At 47.7% G+C, this 19,187-nt stretch overlaps 7 protein-coding genes across 7 annotated transcripts; 3 read left to right on the top strand and 4 right to left on the bottom strand.

Annotated features, from left to right (window-relative positions):
• Positions 1-459: 459 nt before the first annotated feature.
• On the top strand, positions 460-2,817 carry B0J16DRAFT_297752 (major facilitator superfamily domain-containing protein). Its single transcript, XM_046124471.1, has 3 exons — positions 460-1,226; positions 1,281-1,492; positions 1,549-2,817. The coding sequence occupies exons 1-3, from the start codon at positions 619-621 to the stop codon at positions 2,571-2,573; spliced, it is 1,845 nt and encodes a 614-aa protein (XP_045989857.1). The 5' UTR covers positions 460-618; the 3' UTR covers positions 2,574-2,817.
• B0J16DRAFT_330045 (uncharacterized protein) lies at positions 2,818-4,604 on the bottom strand. Its single transcript, XM_046126402.1, has one exon. The coding sequence runs from the start codon at positions 4,352-4,354 to the stop codon at positions 3,308-3,310; it is 1,047 nt and encodes a 348-aa protein (XP_045989856.1). The 5' UTR covers positions 4,355-4,604; the 3' UTR covers positions 2,818-3,307.
• Positions 4,605-6,141: 1,537 nt separating this feature from the next.
• On the bottom strand, positions 6,142-8,456 carry B0J16DRAFT_352882 (uncharacterized protein; the record flags this gene model as incomplete). The annotated part of the gene is made up of 3 exons (XM_046129277.1): positions 6,142-7,605; positions 7,658-8,385; positions 8,432-8,456. The coding sequence occupies 3 exons, from the start codon at positions 8,454-8,456 to the stop codon at positions 6,142-6,144; spliced, it is 2,217 nt and encodes a 738-aa protein (XP_045989855.1).
• An 839-nt stretch (positions 8,457-9,295) lies between these two features.
• B0J16DRAFT_409760 (uncharacterized protein) lies at positions 9,296-10,548 on the top strand. Its single transcript, XM_046133097.1, has 3 exons — positions 9,296-9,780; positions 9,836-9,864; positions 9,923-10,548. The coding sequence occupies exons 1-3, from the start codon at positions 9,522-9,524 to the stop codon at positions 10,430-10,432; spliced, it is 798 nt and encodes a 265-aa protein (XP_045989854.1). The 5' UTR covers positions 9,296-9,521; the 3' UTR covers positions 10,433-10,548.
• On the bottom strand, positions 10,544-12,232 carry B0J16DRAFT_360194 (uncharacterized protein; the record flags this gene model as incomplete). Its single annotated transcript, XM_046129679.1, has 3 exons — positions 10,544-11,643; positions 11,693-11,894; positions 11,946-12,232. The coding sequence occupies 3 exons, from the start codon at positions 12,230-12,232 to the stop codon at positions 10,666-10,668; spliced, it is 1,467 nt and encodes a 488-aa protein (XP_045989853.1). The 3' UTR covers positions 10,544-10,665.
• An 848-nt stretch (positions 12,233-13,080) lies between these two features.
• B0J16DRAFT_330039 (HotDog domain-containing protein) lies at positions 13,081-14,128 on the top strand. The gene has a single exon (XM_046126401.1). The coding sequence runs from the start codon at positions 13,216-13,218 to the stop codon at positions 14,035-14,037; it is 822 nt and encodes a 273-aa protein (XP_045989852.1). The 5' UTR covers positions 13,081-13,215; the 3' UTR covers positions 14,038-14,128.
• Positions 14,129-14,152: 24 nt separating this feature from the next.
• On the bottom strand, positions 14,153-16,340 carry B0J16DRAFT_36354 (uncharacterized protein). The gene is made up of 2 exons (XM_046129882.1): positions 15,213-16,340; positions 14,153-15,163 (listed from the first exon to the last, which is right to left on the bottom strand). Exons 1-2 carry the CDS (start codon positions 16,127-16,129, stop codon positions 14,269-14,271), a joined length of 1,812 nt encoding a protein of 603 aa, XP_045989851.1. The 5' UTR covers positions 16,130-16,340; the 3' UTR covers positions 14,153-14,268.
• Between the last annotated feature and the right edge of the window lie 2,847 nt (positions 16,341-19,187).

Below are 19,187 nucleotides of genomic sequence, written 5' to 3'. Positions count from 1 at the left end.
AGAGTTGAATGAAGTTAAGCTAGGGAAAGACAAAGAATTAGAGGGAAAAGGAGAAAACATGCAGCTGATAATGAGGCTCCCAAGGAAACAAGGGTTGACAGCAAAGGATGGTAGTATGTCCCCTGATTATAGAAGCACAGATGAATCGATAATACTACACTGCACTGCAGTTCAACACCGAAGTATCCCCATTTACTTGATTACAACCCCTGTCCTGTGCTGATACAGTATCTGGTTATGCTTGTCTGTCTTGTTTATCTTGTCTGGGTGCTTATTGATATCGGATGGAGCCGCACGGTTCGTAGCCGCACCCGCAGAGGTGGGTCTTTAAGGTCCGGGTGGCGGTATCCACTTTCCACGGTGCAGACCCGGAATTCGGGTGCGGCGATATCAAGTGGAGCAGTTCTCTTTTACTACTTCGGCGAGAATTCTTTGGGTCACTTTGGAAATGAAGAGAGTAGTATATAGAGGTGGGCTTGGCCCCTCGTCCTTGTCTGTTGAATTGTACTGGGTTGAACATCTTGAGTGAGACATTAACTTGATTCTCATCTTTACTTTCTGTTTGTCATATCTTCTTTCTTAATTAATACCCAGAGTTGAATACTCTATCTATTCATCATGGATCAACCAAACACAAATAGATCCTCAACAACACTCGACAACGAAAACCGCGGAGATGAAGCAACATTTGCTCCCATAAACACCCACCAAAGCACAATGTCCCGTGTCCGCCGCTCCCTTTCTCATAGCCACTCCCATTCGAGAGACGGCTCTCAAAAGGAACACCGCGATCCAGATCTCGACATCGACCTCCCCTACCGTACCCTCAGCGCAAACGCCAACCTCGATGAGTACCGTGTCGAAGTCCCAGGCGGTGCCATCCCCGGTCCTGTGCAGCCCGAAGAGATCGCTCGCAAGTCCACAAACCATGAGCCTGGAACGGAGCGTCGCTACAAGCTCGTTACTTTTACGCCTGGAGACCCTGGAAATCCTAAGAATTGGAGCAAGGCATTTAAGTGGTGGTGCACTATGTGTGTTGCGCTGACATGCTTTGTCGTTGCCTTCTGTTCGTCTGTCATCACTGCTGATATTGCGGGTGTGACGAAGGATCTTCATGTGAGCAATGAGCTTGCTCTTGCGAGTATCAGTTTGTTCGTTGTTGGTTTCGGTGTTGGACCTATGGCTTTTGCGCCTTTGTCTGAGATTTACGGACGAAGAATCATCTAGTAAGTTTTATCCTCAGCTTTGGTTCTATAAAGAGTGTTACTAACAAAACTCAGTGGTTCTACTCTGTTCGTCGCCTTCATCTTTATCATTCCTTGCGCTGTGGCCACCAACATCGAGACTCTTCTGGTATGCCGTGCCATTGGCGGAATCGCCTTCTCTGCGCCCATGACTCTCGTTGGTGGTACACTTGCCGATATGTGGAAGAATGAAGAGCGTGGTGTTCCCATGGCTGCATTCTCTGCTGCTCCATTCATTGGTCCTGCCAGTAAGTCAACTCAAGCATCCCCATACTATACATATTCATGCTAATGCTTCTTTTAGTTGGTCCCCTTGTTGGTGGTTTCCTCTCTGATGCTGCTGGCTGGCGCTGGCTCTACTGGATCCAGCTTATTCTCGCCTTCATCGTCTGGGTTCTCATCACCTTCACCGTCCCCGAGACTTACGCCCCTACTATCCTCTCCCGTCGCGCCCGAAAGCTTCGAGCCGAAACTGGCGAGACAGACCACGTTACTGAGCAGGAGCTCGATCTGCGTCCCATCTCTGAACGTCTTCGAATTTTCCTCATTCGACCTTTCCAGCTCCTCTTTGGCGAACTCATCGTGTTCCTCATTTCTCTGTACATGAGTGTTCTCTACGGTCTCTTGTACATGTTCTTCGTCGCCTATCCCATCGTTTACCAGAAGGGCAAGGGTTACTCTGCTGGAAAGACTGGTCTTATGTTCATCCCCATTGCAGTCGGTGTCATCATGTCTGCCTTCTGCGCGCCTTTTGTCAACAAGCATTATCTCAAGTTGGTCAAGAAGCACAATGGTCATCCTCCCGCTGAGGTCCGTCTGATTCCCATGATGATCTCATGCTGGTGCATTCCCATCGGTCTTTTCATCTTTGCCTGGACTTCTTACGAGAATCTCTCTTGGGCTGGCCCTGCTATGGGTGGTTTTCCTGTCGGTTTCGGTTTCATCTTCCTCTACAACTCTGCCAATAACTACCTCGTCGATTCCTACCAGCACCAAGCCGCTTCTGCCCTCGCAGCGAAGACTTGTATCCGAAGTTTCTGGGGTGCCGCTGTTGTCCTCTTCACTGAGCAGATGTACGAACGTCTCGGTGATCAGTGGGCCTCTACTCTTTTGGCTTTCCTCGGTCTTGCTTGCTGCGCTATCCCTTTTCTGTTCTGGCAGTACGGTGCCAAGATTCGTGCGCGCAGCAAGTACGCTTACGCTGGCGAGGATGAGAGTGTCGATGATATTGAGAAGGCCAAGAGCCGCAACAACGCGGGCAACCAGGTTCGCGACGATTCTGAGGACGAGGACTTGCGCCGTGCTCGAAGCTATGTCAGCAACCCTTAAGCTGATCAAAAAGATCCAGCTTTCTTATCATTTTGTCCTTGATGGACCATGCCACTATAAAAATAGACTTGGGTTTAGACTGAGATGATGACGGCTAGAAAGAGGTGGAATAGTGATAATACTTGGACAGGACCTGCATAAGGGGTTGAATATGCACGGAAAAGCATTAGAGTGCATTTGGATATTTAGCATAATACCCATGGAATTTAGGATTGTTTTATTGAATACACTATATCATCAGTGCCCCTATCATGTGCCCTCTGTGAAGCATGCCTTACCCTACCAAACTGAACGATGCTGACCTTGTAACAGCTCTAACTCAATATTTCTTCACCCTTTTTAAGAAAAACAAAACCCGAAGCGCACGAAAACCCATGAAACAAAAACATGAAGCAGCTACCAAGGGTCCATAGAAACGGGAATTTCAGGGGATAAGGAGACGTTCGTGCGACCTTGATTTGCGCCGGCGCACTTCGGTGATGAGATGGGTCGCATCAGATTCTTCAAGGTCCACTTGGTGGGTGAAGCACATGGCAAGGGCCCATCTCTCTTATCTCCCACGCTAACACTAGGTCACCATACTAAGCCTTAGATGATGGCAAAAGCAATAAGAGAAGGTCCGTAGAGAGTTCTGTCTAAGCAGGCGTGTGACTAGAGGCTCGAGTGGATATTCACCCTTCTTTCGCATACGCTGCAACGACGAACAAGAAGATCTCGAAGAACCAAGGCCAGTCTTAGATGGCTCGGACGGGCAGTGACTCACGACGTCGCAGCTTAAGGTCCTTAGTCAATGAGTTCTTGCTCGTCTTGGTTTCTATCCACTCCTCAAGGTTGCCAAGGGTGCATTCGGCGATCTCGGTAAGAGCCTCCTCGGTGAAGAAAGCCTGGTGGCCGCAAACTACCACATTGGGAAATGTCATAAGACGCATGAGCTTATCGTCTTGAATGATTGTGGACGAGTGGTCGTTGTAGAAGAGTTCTCCTTCTGCCTCATACACATCAAGGGCAAGACCACCAATATGGTTTGTCTTGAGTGCATGGATGACAGATTCAGTGTCGAGCAGACCACCTCGTGAAGTGTTGACCAGCATAGCGCCCGGCTTCATGAGAGCCAGAGTTTCGCGGTTGATAATGTGCCGTGTTTGCTCCATAAGTGGGCAATGCAAACTGACAATATCGCACTGAGGCAAAAGGTCCTCGAGATTCCTGTACTCGCCAAATTCCTCAAAAGCTGGAGAAGGGAAGGGATCGTAGGCGAGCAGTCTGCAGCCGAAGCCCTTCATGATGCGAGCAGTAGCAAGACCAATCTTTCCGACACCCACAATACCGACAGTCTTGCCATGGAGAGTCTTTCCAAGAAGACCATCGAGGGCAAAGTTACCCTCACGAACGCGATTATAAGCGCGGTGGGTCTTTCGGTTGAGAGTCTGAATAAGAGCAACGGCGAATTCAGCGACAGCTTCGGGCGAGTAAGAAGGAACGTTGGCGACCATTATGCTGAGACGTTGGGCGGCGTCGAGGTCAACGTTGTTGAAGCCTGCGCAACGCAGCAAAATAGCCTTTACGCCAAATTCTGACAGAGCTGAAATGACGTTGTCATTGACAACATCGTTGACAAAAACGCAGATGGCATCGGCTCCTTCGACAAGAGAGACGGTATCCTCATTGAGAGCGAACTCGTGGAAGACGAACTCGATGCCCGAGGCAGCATGCTTGGCGTCGAGAACGGACGTCAAGTACTTTTTGTCGTAGGGCTTCGTGCTGAATACGGCGAGCTTCATATTGAGATGATTGAAAGTAGGTATGGAATGAAAAGTATGAATGGAACAAGTAGAGGAGGTGTAGAATGTAACGATGCAAGGTCAAGGCAGACCAAGTCGAATAGAAGAACCTGGAAGGAGTATTTTTGTGCGACGTTCAGCTCTTTCCTTAATTGCGCGGGGTCTTTGAAGGGAAGCTGGGATGTAAGCTTGGAAGGTGCATTAGAGTTGTCTAGGCATTCTCCACAACGGGAAGGCTCGTCTTGAGTATAAATATACCTTAAATTTACACCAACTCAGACTGTGAGAGACAGCCATTCGATAGCTGCCTCTCCTTACTAGAGAAACAAAAGGAAATGGAGCCATTTCTCAGACAGACACAGCCACACAGCATACGACAAAAAAGGAGGCCATAGACTATCAAAATCAATCTACAACGCATTTACCACCAAGACTCACTATACTCTTTCCAATAACAGCGGTGTCGTCAGCATGTGCCTTCAAAGATCAGACCATATCATATCCATAGCTTGGATGCCAAGCATGTTTGTGCGTCTTTTTAAGGAGAGGGGGCAACTTGAAAGCTGACAATTGAGTTGGTCTCCAACGAATGGGGGGACTCGAAAATGATTATTTTGGGTTTTTACTCATTGGCGTTTCTTAGGAAACGCATTCCTGTCTCTATGGGTTGTTGCTGATAACACTAAAAAGGCAGCTTTCAAGGGCATATAAACACCTCCATACAGCATAAAATTCCCCAATGCACCCCGCGCTCGCCAATCAGCCAAGAGCTTCTGACTCATCTTTCCCTCAGTTTTAAAATTCCTAGAATTATGGAAAGCAACTCCCCAGAATCGTTCGGTGTCCGTGTCCGGGGTTCCGGGGTCAAAAAGCCCCACCCGGGCCCGTACATCGGCCGATATGCAAGGGACAAGGGATGCAGAACCCCAGTCCCCCTACGAAATGGCCTGATCGCTAAATCATCAGACTTTTGTTTCCCATCTCGATGAGAACTAAAAGTGTCTTGTCAGGTTCGCGGATACGGCTTGTTCATTGAAACGATCTAGGGAGGGTGGTGCGTTCTAATGTTAGAACAATCTCGATGTATGTTAATACAATTGTCCTGGCTGGCCTTTTGTACATCTAGTCTGTTCTTGGAGGTGAAGCATACCTAACACACGAGATACATAGGCTATTGACAAACATTTAGTGGTCTATCAGAAGTCGATGACTGGCCAAGATATACTACCAGGCCAAAATCTAAAGATATACAGTGCTGCAACTTCACTTCCCTAAATTCCCCAGAGATGTTATCATACTAAGTGAGGATTTATCACGAGTCTCCTCGCCATTCCTCTTTATACTGTACTCCAGAAAGGTCGCTCTCCCTTTCTCACTTGCGCAACAGATGGTACTGTTGCCGTTCGTCAGTAATACCGCATACCATCGTTTACATCTCTTTTAGACCTAATTTAAAGCACCCATCATGCAGTTTTAGAGTTGCTGATATACAACAGGAAGTGGATGCGGACTGCAGGTTCGGAGCCGCAATTATAGAGTGTCTGCAGATGATGTGACCTTGCTAGCATCAAAACCCAAAGGACTGGTTCCGCGGATGCAGGAAATACTACCCAAGTAGATCGAATCTGGTTCCCATCTTGCATCTCGTTTTTAACCTGTGGGGAAAGGTTCAAACATCGGCCCGGTCCGCCTTCTGTCCGATCCTGCCGCGGAGATGCATCACGACCATCCAATTCCCCTGTATTTTGATTCTATCTGCTTTACGTTCCGCCTATAACACAGAGGTTTTATCGAGTATAAGTTCCAGTAATCGTATAGTCCTTCTTAGGCCCCTTAACCGTATACTCAATCATCCACTCCTTCAAATTCACAGCCTGGAACGCAAAGTTGTACTTGACATCGTAGTAATCGTCAATACACAAATGCCCCGCCTTGGCCGCCCATCCTTTCTCTGTCGGTTTTGTGAACTCAATCTCATGGAAGAGGTAGTCCGCACGCTTGAGATCCTCCGGCTTAGCAAACCAAACGCTCAGCACGTCCTTGAGCTCATCGTAGCGCCAGACGTAGCGACGTGTTGCTTTGAAACCGAAGCCTTGAGCTGTCTTGAACTCGCCTTCTTCAATGTAGAGATATTCCATGCCCAGATCTTCACCATCCGCAGATTCTTCGCTGGGGTTGCCGGCACATCGTAAACCATCAGTTGTTTTCTCGCGAAGAAGAAACTTTGCGGTGCCGCTGAAATGGCCACTTGGGTGCGATGGCAGTTTGCTGATGAGATCACGCTCCAGCTTCCATGTGCCGAGGAGGCTTCGGAATACAGCGTGGGCCACAAATCTCGAAGTTGTAAGGCCGTCAGTCGCATCCTTGCGTGTCTGCTCTAGCGATTGTGTTGCCGCATCCTTCGACTCTTGATCATCGCTGGGGTTTGAGTACCGTGCTGGTGTGAGCATGTCCAACGGGAGGTCATTGTGTGGTAGATTAGGAACTGGTGGCGTAAGAGGCTCGCGGATCTTTAGCCCAAGTGCTTCTGCCATCTCGTTCACCAGGTAAGGGTAGTCTCCCATTGGGAACTGTGACACACGAGGGTCATTTCGCAGGTCGAGGGTTCGCTGGATAGAAACGTCATCGGCAAGCTTGTTCTTAAAGACCTCCGATTCACGTCCTGGCGACACACTGTCGGACCATAAAGCTGCCACGAATCGAGCTTGCATTTGCATGACACCCCAGTATGGTGATCGGTAGAATCCAACAAAGCCCAGATCAGGGACTTCAGGGTGGTGAGTTCCGTGGAAGGCTAGAGCAATAGGCTGATCGATATGCTTTGGAGAGAAATTGAGTGCCTGGAGCACGTCGTCTGGGAGATAGCTTATGCAGGGTGAAGGATCGAACCCAGTTGCTACTACTACAGCTGCAACATCTTCAATTTTCGTACCATCGGACGATGTTGCTGTAGAGCCGTCGAGACCTTCAACCTTGCCATTTGACAATGCAATTAATCCGGATCGAACAAAATCGGTATACCATTCGCTGACGGCGAGGTAAGGTTGCTTGCTGTCATTTGTGCCATCGGTCTTGAGCAAAGGAGAGAATTCAGACTGATCAGTGCCAAGAACGCCCTTATAGATGCTATGCACAGTCTTTGCTGTTTCCTCGGGAATATGCCCTTGTGTGTTAGTCAGCGGTCTGGGTCGGTTATTGAGGTTGTAAGATGAGAAGTCTAGAGGCAGAAACGGGGCAGCTTTGTTTGTAGGCTAGATGCACATTAGTGATTGACCAAAACACGGACTTTTGATAGTGTCTTACTTTAGGGCTTGTGTAGAGAGGAAACACCCATATCGGCCTTTGAATGACATGATGAACACTGTATTTGTCAACATCGACAACCTTTGATTGCTCAGGCGAGTTGGTTTCGGATGAAAGATGCGCGCCGATGGTTCCTGCGATCTCAACACCAGACATTTGTCCTCCGACGACAAGAATCTTGCCGCCACCAGTTCGGCCTTTACCCAGAAGACTCTCAATATCCCTGTAATGACTGCTGTGAATGACAGGGACACCAGTCTCTTCCTTCAGACTCTCGGGTATGATGGGCTTGCCAAAGAAACCAGAAGCCACCAAGAGGTAGTCAAAGTTCTTAGTCTCGGTGCCAGCCTCTGACTTGACACTGACAGTCCAGCCATTGGCCGATCCCTGCGGGCGCTGTGCGTTCTCAACGCGCGTGCCAAGCTTAAGCTCAAAGTCGATGTTGTTCGTCAAGAAGCGTTCAAGGTATCTCTGGAGGTACTTTCCAACCATCCAACCCTGCGGGAGCTGAGGGTCGCGGTCCTCCCAGGCAAGCTCACTGAACTGCATTGTATGTCGACTTTGGTTCGACCACATGAACGGATGAACTTGACGTCCATTGTCCGTCTTGGACGTAGGCCAGAGACCTCCAATATCTTTCTGAGCATCGAAGATAGTGACCTTGAATTCGCCAGGGGCAGTGTTGTGTAACAAGGTCTTGGCTGCAACAAGTCCCGAGGGACCGGCACCTACAAGAGTCAGCCAGAATATCCAGCATAACGAGGCGCAACTCACCAACAATGCAGACTGTCTTAGCCATTTTTCTCGCACCAAAGAGATACCTGGAGATACTCATACAAGGTACGACTCAATCCCTGTCCAAAGCTAACTTTCACGATGAGTCGAGACAGGGTTGAGCGATTTGTAGCAGGAGAGTTGAGATGAGCAAGCTTTGCTAGTCACGGAGAATAACCAGGCAAACTAGAAAGTTTCCTTTCAAATTCAGATATGCCAACTGCCAACAGCTCAACGTCAGCAGGCAAGGGCGAGTCCTGAACTGATATACAACAAGCAGTGAGCAAAGACATCCAATGAGTGTTCAGCCCGTAAACGGTTTAGTTTGGTAGGTCCGCAACTCCCGAGGTCTTACAGCGATCCGCCCGCTGACTAAGCCCTTGAAGCCATCAAAATGCGAATCTGTCTGTTTTCAATCAACTTTTAATGTTCTATTGGCTATGATGAACACCCTTTCTCACAAGATCTTACTTTTGAAGATCAAGCTTGACCATCATAGGGTAAGCGAGCGATCTTGGCTGCTTACAAGGGCGTAGGCTACGTGTGTTGCTCTGGTATAAGCTGCGGGTATGTGACCCAAAGCACCGATATTCCTCATTGTCAGATATCATGATATAAAAGTATGCTAATTAAAGCTAACAAAAGCTATTCTCCTACTACCGGGCTATAATCTGGTGACTGATCACGCTCTTAGTTCGTAGGTAGTCCAAAACACCACTAACACCAAATCTAATCTGACATCACAACCCCAGTATTTAACCCAGGCACTTCGAGAAGACATGATCTGCAAAATTCACCTTGATGGCGAGCAAAACCACCAAGATATCGTCAACTCTAATTTTTGAGATCCCTACATAAATCAAATGCCGTTATCCTTTCGCCATTAGTAATTGCCCCACTTTGTTGCGAATGTCGTCATACCTCACTCTGAGAGTTTGAAGTAGAAATAGAGACAGAACATAAATACTCGTCTAACCTGTTACAATAAAGATTCATATAAATCAATTAATCTTCAGAGCTGCTTTATCATCCGTATCAATCTATCAAGTCCCCTTTATAACAATACTTCATCATCTTACTTACACACAATATGGCTTCCCATCACGTCCTTCTTCTCGGCGGCCACGGCAAGGTCTCCCAGCTTTTGACTCCTCTCCTTCTCAAACGTTCATGGACTGTCACCAGTGTCATCCGAAGTGAAGAGCAGAAACCTACAATTGAACAGCTCGGAGCTGGTCTTCCCGGTAAACTTAATGTTCTCGTGCGAAGCATTGAGGATATCGATTCGCGAGACAAGGCTCTTGGAGTCTTGAGCGAGGTTCAGCCCGATTATATTGCTTGGAGTGCCGGTACGTCAAGATAACCATGCGAGCTTACTATTGAACTCACTCTAACATCTTATAGGTGCCGGAGGCAAAGGTGGCCCTGAAAAGGTATACCGCTAACATTCACATCTCTCCTCAAATCACCTCATCCGCTAACTCCATGCAGACCTTCAAGGTGGACCGAGATGCCGCCGTTCACTTCGTCCACGCTGCAGCTGCAGTCCCCAGCATCACCAAGTTCCTTCTCATCTCATACCTTGGCTCACGTCGCGCTGGTGCCCCGTGGTGGCCCAAGGGTGAGTGGGAAGACTTCCATGAGAAGGTGAACAATGGCGTCCTCGCCAACTACTACAAGGCCAAGATTGAGGCCGATGAAGTTCTTTACAAGGTCTCTAAGAAGAGCCCTAGTCTCATTGGTATCAACCTTCGACCTGGAACTCTAAACGATAAGCCCGCTACCAAGGTTGAGCTAGGCAAGACCAAACATATCTCGTCCCCTGACGGTATTAGCCGAGAGGCTGTCGCTGAAGTTGCTTCATATCTTCTTGCCGCCGATGGTATCAAGAATGGCTGGTACGATCTTCTTGATGGTGACGAGGATATTCCTGCTGCTGTCGATAGGGTTGTCAAGCAAGGTGTTGATGCAGCTGAAGGCGAGGCCGTTTACAAAGCCTAAAATATTATGAATTCCCCCATCATCACGAAAATACATAATGAATAAAGGATAATTGTATAGGCTCAGATTTATAACTGGCTGGTATGATATGCTTTTAAATGCCTAACAATACCCAGTTTTCTGTCTTTCTCATAATGGTTTGCCCAACATCTCTGGCCATACTATGAGTGCCTTTCCTACATGGATACATAAAATATGCCGTCTCCGAGTTCCAATAAAATCTTTCATACAGATTACTCCGTCATGGACTTCTCACCGTCCTCGGTGGAGCCGGCGCGGACTTGTCGAGTTCGCTCAAAGGTATCCCGATAGTCTCCTTTGTAAGTTCCAAGTCGACTGTTAAGGCAGATCCCATCCGTACTTTGTTCGGGCCGTTTGAACCACTTCCATTTGGCTGCGCGAACCTCCTCGCAGAACACCTTCCAGCTGGTCGTGAAGTAGATGAGAGTGTTCCAGAAGCCTTGGAGTGGAAGTACACATCCACTAGCCACACTCAAACCGAAACTGATGTCGTCGTGATGCGTCAGGCTGTACAGGCGGTTGATTGAGCTCGGAATCCAGGTAATCAATACTGCAAAGCCGAAGATGAAACTGGTACGCAGGTATGCCATCTTGACAGGGTCGAGTCGCTTGAGCTTTAAGGAGGCGTTGGATTTGACAGCGCGAAGTCGAGTCATCAAAGTGGAAGATTCCTGAGGGGCACTGTCGGACGTGCAAACTGTTTCAAATCGTTGAGCCCTTCCAGAAGTAGTACGTTCGAGATGCTCGTAGGAACCGGGCAGGACCCAAGACTGAATACGTGGGGGGCTGGAACCAGTATGAGCTGCAGCAGGCATGGCGATGCTATGGCTTGTCGCCTGTCTTGGCTCCTCTCGTGTGATTTGAACTTCTGTGACGGCGGTGCCGTAGAACTCCTGTCGACCCGTGAGGTTCTGATGAAAAGAGTCAGTATCGCCTGCCTCACTGGTACCATGGGGAAAGGCTACCGCTTCGGAAGAGCCTCGGTGCTCGCTACTTGAGTAAGGAATGCTGTCACTTCTTTCAACTTTCATCCCATCCACCACCATATGTTTGAGCACGTTTCGAGCATGGAAGACCCGGTATCCGACCGCGACATAAATCATGATAGAGAGGAAGGAAAATATCCAGATCGGGATGTAGTAAGCGTAGAGGCGAACAAGACTCCAGTCGCTTCCAATCCAGCACCACAGCTTGCATCTGTCAGTTTGCGAAGAGACATTTAGATGATTGACTACTTACTGCGGCGTCTCCATACATGAGACCCTTGGGCGAGTTGCGGATTGAAATCAGCACAATGGCTGGGATCATCGGCCCACCAAAGCAGATGATGCAGTAAAGCCAAGCATACTTGCGAAACATTCTTGGGTCCGCATTGCAGAAGAAAACAAGGAACACATTGATTGCCATTGCAAGAGACCACCAAGGATCAGACTGCATGAACCTGTAAGAGATTATGTCAGTAACTCATTTAAATAAGAGCATGGAGTAATACCATTCAAAGATAAAAGCCTGTGCCTGGCACAAGCTTGAGTCCTCTCCTGCTTGCAGGCCATCATATCCGATCATAGATGCCACACTAGCACCTGCGTTTGCAATAGTTGCGAATACAATGAAGAGATTGAGAGTGGTTCGAAGCTTCTTGAACAAGGTGAAACTCAACAGCAGAAGAACGATAGCTACCATGGAGCAGCCCGCACCAACTCGTTCGATGGTGATAAGAACGTTGATGTGATCGGGCGAGAGACTATGCCCTCGTGGATGCCTACCCATGTGCTCCATCTTGACGATTTTCAAAGCCAAAGCTTTGGTGTTGAAGTTCAGGTTGGAGGGGCAAAGATGAGTAGCGGCAGATACGCACGCTGCGCGAGTGAACGCGAACGAAAACTGAGGAAGGAAAGAAAGAGGGGAAGGAGAAGGGAGGGGAACCTCTAGGCTGCGATACAGTCACTTCAATTTGTGTCTGTTTATGGAAGGAGCGCCTTCCTGTCGGTATGTGCGATAGAGTTGGCAGGTGCCATCAGTGGCAGCTTGCAGTATTTGTGGCTTACTTCCTCAATGTTTGGTGATTCACTACGACCTGAGGAGACTGCATGCATTGGAGCAACAGTTCAACTTGTACAAGCACACTCAGGCCATTCAATTTTATCCTTCCTTTTGCCTCACGTCGTTGAGTTTTCTATCACTTATTTGCCGTGCACATACAGTCCATGTTTGTGATCTCACTTCAATGTTTGCCGAGGCGTGACAAGCACCGAGTTACAAAGCAACACACACGAAGACCAAATGGTCCGATTCAGAGTTTACTTATGAGTTATTATTCTGATTTGGAACTCGCTCTACAGTTATTCAAGACTGATTTAGCTAACACAGGTTCACAATGTTATCAATGGCTAGATTCACTTACAATGGTTGCTCCAGGCAGCAAAGGCAACCGTTTTTACCCAACATTCAACTGCAACATGGTAAACACATGGCACTTGAACTATGAAACAAAACATAAACTCAATTAATCTATTACATTCTTAGAGTTATATTGTCAAAATAGCTGAGTTCCATGTATTAAAGATGAATCAGTATACGCCGTCCAATAGGAGTGTCCTATTTTGACTTTCCTCACCCCAATCGGCCAAGCCTCTCCAAAGTACCTCGGCTTCACATCCTTGATCCAATGACGATCAACCTCCCTAAACAAGGCGCAAACCCTCTCTTATCCCTCATGCCTTTAACACGTTAACTTTACAACTCTTGACCAATTGTCTCATATGATGCACTGTCTTAGACTCCCGAGATCCAGACTCCGAACCTCCACTGTATTGCCCAGTCTCTGGATCCCTCGACCGGCCCCGCTCTCTCGGGTCCGAAACCAACGCCGCTTCGGCCATCCCGTCAACACCAACCTCTCATCCTCATCTATCAACGCCTTCTCGTCAGCCAGCATGGCATTTCCCCCTTACACCAACTCAATTATTTGCCCAGCGCTTGAAATTGCGCCAGAAAACGCGCCGCCTGACCTGTTCGCTTCAGAACTTTCCTTCTTTGCTTCGCATCCTTGGACTGCAGGTCTACTGTGCGCCCCAGATACGATCCCGTTCGTCCCATCGTGTCGTAATCCTCAGTCAGCTGCACATGACCAGCTCTTTGGCAAGACGCTCAATGATTCTCGCAGCTTGACACATTTCATCAGCTACTTCCATGCGCCGAGTATCCAGGTTGCCAAGGATCCATCGCATAACATCACTGAGATTGTTGTGTTGGTGTCGGTGGGTGATGGCCTGAGCGGATATCCTGGTGTTGTTCACGGCGGCATGGTAGCAGCTCTTTTTGATGAGTCTATGGGCACCATCTTTGATTTGAACAGGGCCTTAGGAAAAGATGCTAGAGCCTTCAAGACGCCCAGTGTGACAGGCGGCATAGACGTCAAGTTTTTAAAGCCTGTGCCAACAAATAGTGTTCTCTATATCACAGCTGTTGCAGAAGAGATTGACGGTCGCAAGACGAAAGTCAGAAGTGAGATGAAGGACGAGCAAGGAGAAGTGCTGGCGAGTTGCTCAAGCAAGTGGGTAGCACTGAAGCCAAGTCTTTAGAACGTTGACGATCATGATGCGGTTGTTGAGAAACAGGATAAATTAGAGTAGAATTATTATAAGACCAGAGACAATAAAATACATCGAAATGAACCAAGGTATCAAGGAACACAAAACTTCCAAAGCAAAAGTGGTATACGAAATCCATACAGGTATCTTTTTGCCATGAACAGGCCAGTCCATCTATTAAACCATCCCATAACTTTTTCTCGGCCGTTAATCATAATCCAATTATTTGGAACTCTCGCCGTTCTCCTTGTTCAGACCAGGAACGACCGATTTGACCGCGTCTTTGAAGGTGTGCGGGTCTTCCAATACTTCGTAAGCTGCCTGTCGCTTACTCTTGCGTCCATTTTGCCGTTCATCTAGCTCACTCTCGGCGGAGCTGATGCTGCTCTGGCTCCTGTTCAGGACCATGTTGACCACTCTACCCTCATTCTCCTTCACATTGTGCTGGTTTTCCTTCAACTTTTGGAGCTCCTCGTCTTCCCAATGCATTGCCACGATACCCAGTCCAGGGAAGTTGTTCTCGAGGAAATCCTTCAGGTAAGGCAATGTCGACTTGTCAGGTCGATACGTTCCAGAGTCGTTGTCGATGATCAACTGATAGTATGAAGGATCATCAGGAGGCTGCTCTCTAGGCGGACCACCGGGAATTTCTTCCGTCGGATGTGTCTTTTGGTGGGGGTGGATATCATCTGAGCCAGTAGGGTGGTGAAGTCGTCGCACAAAGAATTCGCCAGAGCAGGCAATATATGTTTCCACGTCTGAATGCATAGTGTGCTTGCTCAACATGTCGATACCGAACTCCTTTCCAGTTTCTGTAAATCTGAACATGCCGTCCAAAGTTAAGACGTAAGTAAAAATACGGCCACCCTCGTCGAAGTGAACAAGCTTCAGGAATTGCATTGCAGCCTCTTGGGTACAGGCTTTGAAGTCGCCGTAAGCGGTCGATGCATTGAAGCTGTAGATACGGCGGTGCTGGCCGTGTAGCGCCTTGTTTAGAATCGTGCCGCGCAAGCCCGCCGATGAATAGATCGATGCGATGATAGGTCTGAACTCGACAAACCGGTGATATAACTTGGGAGGTACTGGGCCTTGGAGTTGCATCTCATTTGCTTGGAAACTGTCTCGCCGTTAGTACATTCCGTTTAAGATGTTGGTGAAGTACATACTCGTATTTCTGAGTCTTACTCTTACTCTTCTTATCTCCATTCTGAGCTGCCTGTTGTTCTTCTTCGTCGGTTCGAGCGTCATCGTCGGAATTAGTGTTGACCTTGACGCCGGCGATTCTGCCGATCAGGGGACTGAAGTGCTGGATCCATGTTGTTGGTCCGACTGTATGCATTTGTGCAAAGGGCGGAGCTGAGGGCCCGAGAAGCTCCATACTAACGCGGAGTGTAGGAGTCATGTGCATACTATGGTTGACCATATTGGTGACAATTTTTGTCGCGTAAGCTCTCTTGCTCATAACTCGCTTCTTGGCCTCATAGACACGGCCAGGAGGGGGGATTCCCTGCCAGTCCTCGGATATTCTGGGCACTTTGATGGTAACGTTGCCTAGTCTATCGTCGTGATCGGGAAAATCTTCATCATATAATCGACACTTGAGCGTGAAGCCAGTCGGTGGCACATTCGCAACGACCCATTCATCGTCCCATTGTGGCTCGGTGGTCTTCCTCAGAGTTCTTGTCCGGTGAGTAAGGTCGGGGTCCTCCTTATGACGCTTTGGCTGAGTGCCTTTCAAGGTCGCATGGAGGTAAGGATCAGAAGAGATGGTGACAAAGTCGGCAGGCGCAAGATTGGAAGCACCATGGAAGATAAATCGAATTGTATAGCCTTGGGGCGCATCGGGAAGAGGGGTCGGATCGAAGCCGCCGGGTGGTCCTTTTTTAATTTGGTTTACGCGATCTTTAAGGCCAGTTCCGATCTTGTTTGGGCGTTTAATCGCATGATGGCCGTTCGGATGTATAACTCCATTTTTCTTGTTCTTCTGTTGCGGTGCAACTCCGTTGCCGTTTTGTGTTCCGTTTGTTGCGACATTTTGACCATTGGTCTGGCCGTTGCCGTTGGAGCTGATTGGAGCGCTCATCTTGGACCCTTATTTCTGCTGAAGAATGCGAAAGAAGTTTGCGCTTGTGAGTGATCGACTAGTTTGCGCCAGAAGGTATTCTGCTTATACAGGACGCAGGGTCACTTGGAGAGAATAAATAGGTGGCTCTCACATCCGAGGAATATTCTTTCGATTAAAAAGAAGAGAGATGAAAGAGAAGTAGGGTTACTTTCGACAATCGGTTAATAATAAGAAGCCCGAATGAGGCTGGCTCTCGTAAGGGTCCTCGGGAGGTGGTGTGTAAGTAAGCGCCGTCGCAACCGAAGCTGCACCTGAGGCCGGTAGTTGACTTAGACGGACCTGGGCTTGACCTGTGCTTGAACTTTGAAGGTCTGGACCTACCTTATCCGTACTTTGGTTATTTTTACTGGAAATTACGACCTACCCAATCTTTTGGCGGCATGTGGCTTATATTTGAATTTTCAACGCCATGGCTAATCTCGCGACAATACATCACAAGTGAGACTTGGTCTTGGTCTACCCACAATCATAAAGAGAAAAAGCTCTTGGCAACAAAAGCGTCGCAAGCTCTTTCAGCCAAGTCATTAAAGTACCATTATTTTATCTGTTTTCTGACGTCATTTTCGCGTTTCTGTCAAGGAAGTACTGGGAGGCTCTCACGGATATGGCGGCATTTGCTGCGCCAAGGGCTGGGCTTTAGCGGATATCAGTGCCGCTCCACAGTGAAACGCCTTGTGAAAGTCCACCTTTTAGGGGATACCCTGATCGATTTGTTAGTGATCTCGGCATGCGGCATCGCAAACTTGAGTTGCTCTTACGCGGAAATCTATGATCGACATGACCAGTTTCATGTTGCTCTCCATATTAAATAAAATCAACTTCTACTTCCTTGACTTTGATATTCATTTTGTCATAACCACTCGACATCCATCACGATTCATTTGTACTCCCTTCCAAGCACTTGGCGTAGGTTTGTTACCCTAACAACTCAACACCAAGACTGCCTTGCATGATCATCTCGGACCATATCAAAGCTCGGATCCTCAACCATGCAACTTCGGGTGGATAGACTATGTCCAGTAATTTATACGTCGTGTCAAATCAGTTGACAAGATGCACAAACTTTTGACAAGCATTCACTAGACCCATTCAGGTAGAAGGCATATCAACTCTATTTTACGAGCAAAGGAATCAGCCGAGCCTTCTCAGGGGCTGTGTTAATCTAATCTAAGCCTCAGCCTTCAAGTCGTCGGTTATATCTGCAACATCTGCTTTACGGGACAGCAAATTAGAATGCTCTTTCTGATGTTTGTTCACCTCAATAACCACCAGCTCCGTCTTTTTGGAGAACATATGTCGGTGACAGAGTTAATTCTGGCTACCAATGGTCTCAAGTAACACAAGCATCTAACATCTCAAGGAGGCTACAGTTGTCACAGCTTGCAAAGAAGTAAAGAGGCCGCCCAGCCGCTTGTGTTTACCGAGGTATACAGAATTGTCTGGGCATCAGCTCGAGAGTTGACCACGATAGCATACTGTAAGCCCCATGGGGCTGGACTCAGCCAGCCAGCATTGACATTGACGTGGTCCGGTCGAGTGTTCAATGCGGTCCTTTCCTCTTGGCTTCTCTCGGCCAGCCACAGAGCCTCGTCGAACTGTTGTCGCGAAGTTTGAGCTGCCTCAACTAGAACAGGGTTGAGGGCTTCCGTGTTGGAGTCAAGTGAACCCATTCGCATATCTCTTGGCGAGTAGTTAGTGAGACGTAGACATTATAGCGTTAAGTCTCGTACCCTTCCGTCGTTGATCTTGAACACATTGTTCGGCATATACGCTCGAATTTCTGACAACAGGGGCGGTTTTCACTGATATTGCCAACGGTCTTGAGGTCATCTTCATCGTTCTGTTCAAGTTGACTGTTTGCATTTTGGCTTAGTCCCTTCAATACCATGAAAGGTAATCTGTACATCGATGTGATTTCAGACCGGCGGGAATAACAAAGAAGCTTCCCACTAATACCTAGTAGAATCACAGAACTTGAATGACCATGTCCATACGGCTTTCGTTCCTAAAACACATAGAATATATACTACGACATAATGAGAACGCAAAATATAGCAGGCTCTTGAAGCCGAATTTATCTACCAGACAAAAGCTCACAAATATACCACCTCATCAAGTAAACAAGTCTCTTGGGGAGCAACTCGTAACTTCAAAGTGCTTGTTATAGCTCATTGTGTTACTCGTCCAAGATCGATATTCAATGAGGCATTCAAACCGTGCATAAGCTTATTAGGTAGTGGGTATACGTTAAACAGTTCGCTCTCGAAACTTCCAGGCTCCTGAAGTCCTGTTGAGATTGATGTTAATTACTTGCAGGTGAAGCTTTACTCTCAGCAGGGACCGGAACACAAGGAAGACAAACCACTCCGGACTTATATACGATCTATATCAATAGACTCTTCCCTAAGACCTTCCCGTAAACATAGAATTAGTAAAGCCTTTGTCTGTCAATGACATATCACCGTTTATACATGGTCGATGGTAGTGCTTCCTTACGAATATGCCTACCCTAAACAATAATAAAGGCAAGCTCGGTTTTCAACATCACGCTGATTATGCCGCCAATTTTCATGTCGAATCTCCCAACGTGTCTAACCATTTCCCTCAAGACTCAATAAAGAACAGGAGCAGTGGTGTTTCGCCATGACCATTACGTTTGAAGTCGTACATGAGTTCGAATCTTTGCATCAAGGGACGGTCCCATTGCAAATCGGTTACAAAGCACGCCTTTTGGATATAAACGTTGAGAACAGCCTTCAGTTCCCGAATGGCATAAGCTATGCTAGAAAACAAAGTATATCCATGGCGCAGCGAATACAAATCGTATGAAAGTTGGAAGTTCTATTTCGAGAGAACTCAGCCAATAATATAGAGAACAAATACAGGGAACAGATAGGTACAGACTTGCCAAACCTTAGCTAGAGTCGGCTTGACCGATGGAAAAGACGCTTTGTAACAGTCGACACCGCCTCGTTTCATCTTGCTTGGCTTGGCCTTGTACATCACTGCACAACTC

The sequence above is a fragment of the Fusarium flagelliforme genome (genome assembly GCF_020744385.1).
Source record: "Fusarium flagelliforme strain FIESC 12 MPI-CAGE-AA-0113 chromosome Unknown B0J16scaffold_1, whole genome shotgun sequence".
NCBI lineage: Eukaryota > Fungi > Ascomycota > Sordariomycetes > Hypocreales > Nectriaceae > Fusarium > Fusarium flagelliforme.
Note: the sequence above shows the minus strand (reverse complement) of the source record. Positions and strands in the feature narration are given on the sequence as shown.